A 9869-nucleotide genomic window follows, 5' to 3' on the forward strand; every position below is an offset into this window, starting at 1 on the left:
CTTTCTTTCTTTCTTTCTTTCTTTCTTTCTTTCTTTCTTTCTTTCTTTCTTTCTTTCTTTCTTTCTCTCTCTTTCCTTCTTTCTCTTTCTTTCTTTCTTTTTTTTTTTGAGACAGAGTCTTTCTCTGTCACCCAGGCTGGAGTGCAGTGGCATGGTCTTAGCTCACTGCGGCCTCCACCTCCCAGGTTGAAGTGATTCTCAAGCCTCAGCCTCCTGAGTAGCTGGGACTACAGGCATGTGCCACCACGCCTTGCTAAATTTTATATTTTTGTAGAGAGGAGGTTTCGCCATGTTGGCCAGGCTGGTCTCAAACTCCTGACCTCAAGTGATCTGCCTGCCTCAGCCTCCCAAAGTTCTGGGATTACAAGCGTGAGCCACTGCGCCTGGCCTTATTCTAAGACTTTCTATGCCTAATCTCATTTCATCTTCACACCAACCCCATTAGGATCAAGCTAACTGAGTCTTTCAGAGGTTACATGACTTGTCCGAGGCCACTGTTAGAATGAGATTAGATCAGATACGATTAGAAATGAGATCTCCTTGTGTGCAGAAAACCTCTCCACAAAGATAGATGATAAATAGAACTATTTTATTACTATTTTTATTTTATTTTATTTTTTATTTTTTAGAGACAGAGTCTAGCTCTGTCACCCAGGCTGGAGTGCAGTGGCGTGATCTCAGCTCACTGCAGCCTCCATCTCCTGGGTTCAAGTGATTCTCCCGCCTCAGCCTCCTGAGTAGCCGGGATTACAGGTATGCAGCACCACACCCAGCTAATTTACTTTTAGTAGAGATGGGGTTTCTCTATGTTGGCCAGGCTGGTCTCAAACTCCTGACCTCAGGTGATCCACCTGCCTCGGCCTCCCAAAGTGCTGGGATTACAGGTGTGAGCCACTGCGCCTGGCCTAGAAAACTATTTTATTATTGAGTAAGCATTAAACCAGGATGGGAGCCACATCACAGACAACTCTCTAAAGAGATTGCAAAGACAGAAAGCAGTCTCAGTCTTGTGTAGCAAAGTGGATAAATGGAACCCATTACATTGAGTGCGTTTTGCGATTTGAAGTCAGAAGGGAGTTAGGCTCCTCTGCTCAGAACAATGAGAGATTGAGCATTATATTCTTTGATGATTATATTTCTTTTTCTTTTCTTTCTTTTTTTTTTTTTTTGAGACGGAGTTTTGCTCTGTTGCCCAGGCTGGAGTATAGTGGCGCAATCTCAGCTCACTGCAACCTCCGCCTCCTGGGTTTAAGCAGTTCTCCTGCCTCAGCCTCCCGAGTAGCTGGGATTACAGGCATGCACCACTATGCCTGGCTAATTTTTGTATTCTTAGTAGAGTAAGGGTTTCACCATGTTGGCCAAGCTGGTCTCAAACTCTTGACCTTGTGATCCACCTGCCTCAGCCTCCCAAAGTCCTGGGATTACAGGCATGAGCCACTGCGTCCAGTCTGATGATTATATTTCAAAGCAGTGACCCCTAGGCCCTTGAAGAAACCCTCCTGAATTGCAAGAATAACAAGAGGCTTATTTAGCCATGACAATAATTTAACATAAAGGTAACATACATGTATTTTAAAGATTTAATCTAAATCTTTGAGAGATTGAAAAGGACAGGTAGAAGAAATTCTGAAAGAAAAGGGAGATGGGGGAGAGGAAAAGTCTTTTCCCTTATTTTCAACAGGGAGAATCAAGCCTCTCATTTAAAATTTGTATTTGTGCTTAGACCATGCACAAGTCATAAGGGGTGAAGCCGACATTTGAAGCCAGGTGGGTTAACTCCAGAGGCCATCCTCTTAACTCTCTGACACAGGTTTATAGTAATTATGATTGTGCACAAGAAACGGCTGGATGAAGCATGAAAAGAAAAAGTGTAGCACAACAAAGGCAAAAAAATTCATCAGCCGTAGGGTATCCATGCCCCGCTGCAGGAGGGGCCCCATCCTAGGAGCAGATCCACCCATGGGGAGATGGGAACTTAGAAACAAGGGAGGGAGAAGGTGGGTTGGTCAGGGTTGAAAGGTCAACCACGGGTTAGAAGTGGTCAAAGCAGAGGCAGAATCTGGAGGCCTGCATCCTGCAAGTCAGACTTTGGCTCTGAATAGCAGCGGCAGGAGGTGGCCGGCAGAGAGTCTGCTTGGTGTTGAACTGGACTTGGCTGCCTCGCTGCATTCCTGACTGCCCCAGTCAGGCCTTTCCCGGCCACACAAAGGTCCCAAAGATAGACGTGTTCAGCAAAAGACTTGTGAAAACAGCTGAAATGCAGAGTGAAATGGCAAAAAAACAGAAGGGGGAGAGGGCAGCTCCAAAGAGCAGAATAAGGGAAAAGCCCAACCAAGTCAGCAAATATCCCGGCGAAGCATAAACAAAGAGGAAGAGGAAAATGGATTCTGAGGTGAAAGTGAAGGATACCATTAGACGTTGTATATTTAAAAATAACTAAAAGAGTATAATTGGATTGTGACATAAAGGAAAAATGCCTGAGGGAGTGGATACCCCATTCTCCATGATGATCTGATTACTATGCATTGCATGTCTGTATCAAAACATCTCATGTACCCCATAAACACATACACCCACTATGTACCCACAAACATTAAACATTAAAAATCAATCAATCAATCCTTCCTCCCCTGCTGTGAAAAGATGCCATTAGATGGAGCCACATTTTAAAAGATGTTTCCCAAGTGTATTTTATTTTTTCAATGTTGATTTTATATATATATATATATTTTTTAATAGAGACAGAGTTTCACCATGTTGGCCAGACTGGTCTCGAACTCCTGGCCGCAGGTGACCCACCTGGCTCAGTCTCTCAAAGTGCTGGGATTACAGGTGTGAGCCACTGCACCTGGCCTTAATTTTTTTTTAATGTTTAAAATAATTTTTAATCAGAAAATGCTTAAAGTGTATAAAAGTTATTTATTTATTTATTTATATTTTAAGACAGAGTTTTGCTTTTGTTGCCCAGGCTAGAGTACAGTGGCATGATCTCTGCTCACTGCAACCTCTGCCTCTCAGGTTCAAGTTGTTCTCCTGCCTCACCCTCCCGAATAGTTAGAATTATAGGCATGCACCACCATGCCTGGCTAATTTTGTATTTTTAGTAGAGGCAGGTAAAACCCTGCCTCTACTAGGTTTTACCTGCTGGCCAGGCTGGTTTTGAACTCCTGACCTCAGGTGATCTGCCCATCTCAGCCTCCCAGTGTGCTGGGGTTACAGGCATGAGCCACCGCGCCCGGCCTAAGGTGTACAAAGTTTTAAAGCATGATTTAGACCCGCATACAAGTATAATCTCAACTATGAAAATATACAATATGTAAACCGAAAAATTTGGAATAAAATATCCAAATCTATTTTAAATGAAAGAAGTCTTAGGGGACTTCTTAAAATTAAAGTTATCTGTTTCCCATGATCTCAGGTTCCCTTTTCTTTCCTCTGAAAGAGCCGACTGCTGCTAGGCTTTATTTTTTCATGCATGTCGCCAGTCGTCCAGGTTTCACGTATTTTTGAATACACGTGCTGTGACACAGGACTAGAGATGTAAAGAAGGGCTCAGATGGTCGGCTTTTTTTTTTTTTTTTTTTGGCCGTACACTATATCTTGATCAGTTCTTGGGAATAAGCACCAACGTCTCTATTGCTCTTCAGTATGGATGACAAAAACCTCCGTCCCATCACTTTTCCATCCCCAATTCTTGACCCACTTCAGACAAGGAATCTTACGGAGACAGATGGCAAGTGGAACAAAGGATCTGTCTGTCCATTTCTGTCCATGCCCAGTTTTGAGGACAGAGTCCACAGACTTCCTCGTGGGCTGTTTCTTCTTCCTCCTTTCTTCCCTGAGAGGGGTGTTCTCTTCTGCAGTCAGTACACAGGCCTCCGCCTTCCCGGCGCGCCCCTAAATTGTGAAGGTCTTTCTTGGGTTAGGATTTGGAAGGGGTATCCTCTGAGGGGCAGTCCCATCTGGATTGGTGGTGGCCCCAGGAGCTCCCCAGCGAGCTCTGGTGTGGATGCAGGTGTTACGCGGGAGACGGTCTTCCCCTGCAGGGCTGAGGCACATGTCTGGATCTGAGCTGACCGAACTGCTGGACCAGGTGGAGGGTGCCATCCGCGACTTCTCGGAGGAGCTGGTGCAGCAGCTGGCCCGCCGGGACGAGCTGGAGTTTGAGAAGGAAGTGAAGAACTCCTTTATCACGGTGCTTATTGAGGTTCAGAACAAGCAGAAGGAGCAGCGAGAACTGATGAAAAAGAGGCGGAAAGAGAAAGGGCTGAGCCTGCAGAGCAGCCGGATAGAGAAGGGAAACCAGATGCCTCTCAAGGTATGTGAACAACCAGGTCGAAGACTGGGTGCTTCCAACCTTGGACCTTGCCCGTTTCAGTGCCCTACCAACCCTGCAGGGGACTCATCAATGTTTACTGAGCAGCGGTGGTGGGCAGCACAGGTCAGAAAGAGGGAAGGTATCACCCCTCTCCTCCACTCCCCCAAAGGGCTCACAGTCTAATCTGGGAAGACAGCCTGTAAACATTAGGAAATAATTGAATTTGGCGTATGTTCTCTGTAGGCAGTGGGGTGAGGGCATTTCGTGTTTAGAGTCCTGAGATGGGCCTCAGAACTCTGGGTCCAAATCCCTCCTTGTGTCCCAGGTTCCAGTCCTGACTGGTCTCTTTAGGGTGTGCTAGGGTGTTTCAGTGATTGAAAATGACCTGATGCCTTCTTTTTTTTTTTTTTTTTGAGACTGAGTCTCGCTCTTTCCCCCAGGCTGGAGTGCAATGACACAATCTCAGCTCACTGCAACCTCTGCCTCCTAGGTTCAAGTGATTCTCCTGTGTCAGCCTCCTGAGTAGCTGGGATTACAGGTTCACACCACCATACCCGGATAATTTTTGTGTTTTTAGCAGAGATGGGTTTCACCATATTGGCCAGTCTGGTCTCAAACTCCTGACTTAAGGTGATTTGCCTGTCTCACCTCCCAAAGCGTTGGGGTTACTGGTGTGAGCCACTGTGCCTGGCCCCAGATGTCTTATTGTTCTATCAACAAGATGTTCCAAACTCGTGGTTCTTTTTTTTTTTTTTTTGAGATGGAGTCTCACTCTGTTGCCCAGCTGGAGTTCAGTGGCATGATGTTGGCTCACTGCAACCTCCATCTCCCAAGTTCAAGCGATTCTCCTGCCTCAGCCTCCTGAGTAGCTGGGATTATAGGCACCTGCCACCACACCCAGCTAATTTTTATATTTTTAGTAGAGACGAGGTTTCATCATGTTGCTCAGGCTGGTTTTGAACTCCTGACCTTGTGATCTGCCCGCCTCAGCCTCCCAAAGTGCTGGGAATACAGGTGTGAGCCACCACGCCTGGCCACCAGAGGTTCATAATTGGGGGAGCTCAGTGGAGTTATCTAAGGAGCTTTTTCAAAATGCCTTTCCCGAGGCTCTATCACAGACCTATGGAATTAGTCCTCCGCATGTACATTTTGAAAAATCTTCTCAGATCAGGACAGTTGCTTTAAGACAGTCTTTTCTGATAGCTGAACATTTTGTTTTCCCCTAAGATCTTTGCATCATGGTTCATCTAAGTTTGACTGAACTGCTTTATTTTTCTATTTGCATGATGGTGGATAAAAGGAGGGAAACTGGGGGATGCAGAGGAGTCTTGTAGCCCTGAGGGACTTACTAAGATAAGAGTTCTTGAGGCTGTATTTATTCTTGCAAAGCTCAGGCTTCATTTCTGGCCTGTCTCTGTAAGCCAATGTCTTGCACTTACTCTCTAGTCAAGAACCCTGGGGTGTTATCTGGGACAGCCTGGTAGCTGAGAGGTCCCTGGGTGTGGTGATGATGGAGCAGGAAGCATTTGCCCTTCTTGAGTCTCTCTCTTCCCCCAGCGCTTCAGCATGGAAGGCATCTCCAACATTCTGCAGAGTGGCATCCGCCAGACCTTTGGCTCCTCAGGAAGTGACAAACAGGTACGCGCAGTCTCCCTGCTCCAAGCTCTCCTCCTAGACCCTGGCAGCTTGGCCTCCCCAACAACGCAGGGGGACAGTGACTCGCCAGAATTATCCCAGCATTTATTTAGGGGGTTAGGGGTCCTAACACTTTCTTCTCCTCTTTTTTTTTTTTTTTTTTTTTTTTAGCTCTAGGGTTCTAGGACATGGGCAAGACTTAAAATTCAACACTGCTTGTAGGTCTAAGAATTAAGTTATTTTAAGGATGAAATGCATTAAAAGGGAATCCGTTTGATGATAGATCCCATCCAGAATTTAATTAACTGTCCATCACACTGGATTACCCGCCAAGCCATTCCCACTAAGACTGCCTCTGCAGCTGCCCAGCTCTGGTTGTAACCGATGCTGTGGCTTTTTGTTGGCTCAGTAATTTCCTTGTGATGTAGCTTGCATTTCTGGTTATTAAGACAGCATTCACAACTTTTATCAAGTGGTTGCTATGTGCTAAGCTCCGTTGTTAGGCCCACAGGTGCAAAGGTGAAAAGTCCCTGTCCTCATGGAGTGTATAATCTAATAGCCATGGCTGGCACGTGAACAGAAAGTTTGAGATGGTGGAATGAGTGCACGTGAAAGTGTATATGTTTTAAACATATTTGTAGCTGAATTCTAAGTGCTAGATTAATTCTAGAACTCTAGAACTCTAGAGATTCTAGAGAACGGGAAGAGATTTTAGAAGCATCGAACCCAGTCCTCTTGTTTTATGACAGCGAGAACTATGTACCGGAGATCCAAGGCATTTTTCCAAAGCCACACACACTGCCAGTGGCACAGCCGAGACTAAAATGTGAGCTTCTGGCCGGGTGCAGTGGCTCACGCCTGTAATCCCAGCACTTTGGGAGGCCGCAGCAGGTGGATCACCTGAGGTCAGGAGTTCGAGACCAGCCTGGCCAACATGGTGAAACTCTACTGAAAATACCAAAACTAGCCAGGCGTGGTGGCGGGCACCTGTAATCCCAGCTACTCGGGAGGCCGAGGCAGAAGAATCACTTAAACCCGGAGGCAGAGGTTGCAGTGAGCCGAGATCACGCCACTGCACTCCAGCCTGGGTGACAGAGCGAGACTGTCTCAAAAAAAAAACAAAAAAAACCAAAAAAAACTGAGCTTCTTAGCTTTAGTCTAGAGCTCTGGCACTCACCACCTCAGGCTTCCTTGAGGCTCCTTTGACAGTCCACTAGGCCCTGATGCTGGTTTTGTTGTAGGAGCACCTGACATCCAGCAGAGGGAGCAAATCTGACATCGGAGACCCTGGGCGGGGTTGAGGTTCTCTTGCATGTCTTTTTTGACAAAAGAGAAAGAATTCCTTCTCAAATTGCTCTGCAAAGAATAAGAAAATATAATTCCCTTGGAGATATTCTCTGCTCTCAGTCTGAAGGAGAAAAAGCTCCCCAGGATTCCTAAATAACAGAGAAGTCTGTAGTGCAGGAAGAATCTAGAAGTTGGAATGGAGAGAAGTTTTCCTGGCTAAATGTGGGAGAGTCTTACTTTTAAAGAGACATCCCCTAAAGATGGGGAAGAAGTTCTGAAACAGTGATGTGCCAGTGACCATGAATGTTTCAGAGAAGGTCAGATTTGCAGAGTGTGTGTCTTAGAGAAAGGCTAAATTTCAGCCCAGAGGAAGCGTGTCTTCTGTCTCAAGCCCCCTGCGTGCTGTTTGTCTTGCAGTATCTGAACACAGTCATTCCTTACGAGAAGAAAGCCTCCCCTCCCTCAGTGGAAGACCTGCAGATGCTGACAAACAGTGAGTTCCTCTTGTTCTCAGCCAGATCAGCGGCTCCTTTTTCTCCCTTCCTGCCTGTGCGTTGTACCTCCGGTGCCGCAGCCCCGAGACTCCTCAAAGTAGGTTTAGATGGGCCAAAATATTCTCCAAATTAGTGCGTCACATCCTCCTGCACAGTGTACAATTAAAACACTCTGCACTGATAACCAGAGCTGTCTTTTCTTTCCCCTGGTTCCCATAGGGGAAGAGACGGGGGCAGGGGGGAAAAAAGAGCTGTGAAAGAGGTTGGGGTGCTGGTGCAGAGAACTTTTTTATTTTCCCCCGCAGTTCTCAAGGCTTGGCATCCTCTGCCTCTCTGTTTTCTCTCTCCCTGCAACTTGAGGTTGCCTGGTCGGCACTTGTGCCCCTTGAAGCAGGGCGCGCAGTCTGTGGGTCTGGCTGTAATTTTAATGAGAAGCGAGGTTTCTTGGGGGGTAAGGCTGTCTGGAAAAAATAGAGTCTAGCTTTCCTTCCAGGAAGTGACTGCCTCCTCTCCTCCACTTTGCTCTGTTGTCAAATATTAATAAACATTCTGAGCTATGACGGAAAACAGTGTGTAACAAAGAGCCTTTTGTAGACAGTAACTGTTTATATACATCAAACAGTAGGACCCACCAAGGGCTGGGGGGCACATGGTGTTAGCCATCAGTGTCAGCTTGGCCCTTTTAGGAAGAGAAAAGTTCTAGGCTGAGATGTGGTGACAGGCCCAGAGGATCACGAGGGAAATTCCATTTCCCTGGCAACTGTGCACTGCAGAGAGTGACAGCTAACGAGGCCCCGCCCACTGCAGCATGTTCTGGAGGGAAGGGGCCAGTGTGGGGCTACTGGATACCCCCGGGAAGGGAAGTTGAGCTTCTGTTCAGCTGAGGAGGATGGATATCTGCTGGGCCCTGCTGCTGAAGGTGACCAAACATTTCATTTTTTTTTTTTTTTTAAATCAATTTGGAGGACTAAAGCTGGAGGTTCTGGCAAACAGAAATCCTGCCTACATCAACAGACACTGTGTCCTTGAGAATCAGGAATTTTAAAATCAAAGTACAGTGACTTGTCCTTAACTCATTGTAAACTCCTTTATTTGCATAAATATGCGCTTTTTTTTAAAGGGAGAAAACAGAGATGAACTGACATTTATAGGTGTTTGTGTTTTCACACAAGTTAGACTTGGAAAGTAACTTGGACAAATTATGAAAGTTGATATATGTAAAGTATTCTATCATAGCTCAAAAAATAAATAGCTATTAATTTATTGCAGGTACCCATTCAGGAATTCAGTGTGAAATCTTTTCATTTTAATTAAGAAACAGACTTTTTTCTATTTTGAGTGGTTTTGTTTACATTTTTTAAGTTCATTAAAAAAATCATAGCTAGAGTGTATCCATCATTTAGACTACTTTGGAAATATGGAAAAGCAAACAAAGAAAAATAAATAGCTCACTGTCCACTCCACTGTTGTTACTATTTTGGTGCTTTTCAGCCATAATTTTTTGTATCTTTTCTACATGGTTGAGATTATACTGACTATAAAATTTTGTGTCATGATTTTAGTCACATTAGTTAACACTTTGCTAATGTTCTTTTTATGGCTATCTCTTCTATCTATGTTCCAACATTTTATTGCTTTTAGAAGAAAAACTGCCATCTTTTCTGAATACCAATTCTCCTGTAGGTTATGAAGCCTCTCTTTTGTGGCAGATCGTCATATGAATTTGTGAACAATGCCTCTTCTCTCTTCTACTCTTTGAACTAAGTACATAGGCCAAAGACCAGCTTCTGCGACTAGACAATCCTTGTAAATTTTAGATTTTGGAGATTAATTTAGATACGTATCGCCAAGTGCAATTATTGTATTTTTACGTGGTCTTCGTGGTGTGGCATTTAGTCTGCTTATGCTCAGTTGCAAAGTATTCTTGACAACTAAGTTGAAATGAAAGCATGTCTAAAAATGCAGAAAAAACGAAAACAGGCCGGGTACAGTGGCTCACGCCTGTAATCCCAGCATTTTGGGAGGCCAAGGCGGGTGGATCACCTGAGGTCAGGAGTTCGAGACCAGCCTGGCTAACACGGTGAAACCCCGTCTCTACTAAAAATACAAAAAGTTAGCCAGATGTGGTGGCACAC

General features: G+C 45.2%; 1 protein-coding gene across 1 annotated transcript in view; it reads left to right on the forward strand.

The window, feature by feature from the left end:
• Positions 1 to 9869, forward strand: part of FEZ1 (fasciculation and elongation protein zeta 1 (zygin I)) — a 50269-nt gene that overhangs the window by 35958 nt on the left and 4442 nt on the right. Inside the window, exons 6-8 of the mRNA XM_012001289.1 lie at positions 4047 to 4318; positions 5876 to 5956; positions 7658 to 7733. Coding sequence (XP_011856679.1) covers positions 4047 to 4318; positions 5876 to 5956; positions 7658 to 7733 — 429 coding nt within the window. The remainder of the gene's footprint in view (positions 1 to 4046; positions 4319 to 5875; positions 5957 to 7657; positions 7734 to 9869) is intronic.

Source organism: Mandrillus leucophaeus, unplaced genomic scaffold (genome assembly GCF_000951045.1).
Source record: "Mandrillus leucophaeus isolate KB7577 unplaced genomic scaffold, Mleu.le_1.0 Scaffold656, whole genome shotgun sequence".
NCBI classification, from domain to species: domain Eukaryota; kingdom Metazoa; phylum Chordata; class Mammalia; order Primates; family Cercopithecidae; genus Mandrillus; species Mandrillus leucophaeus.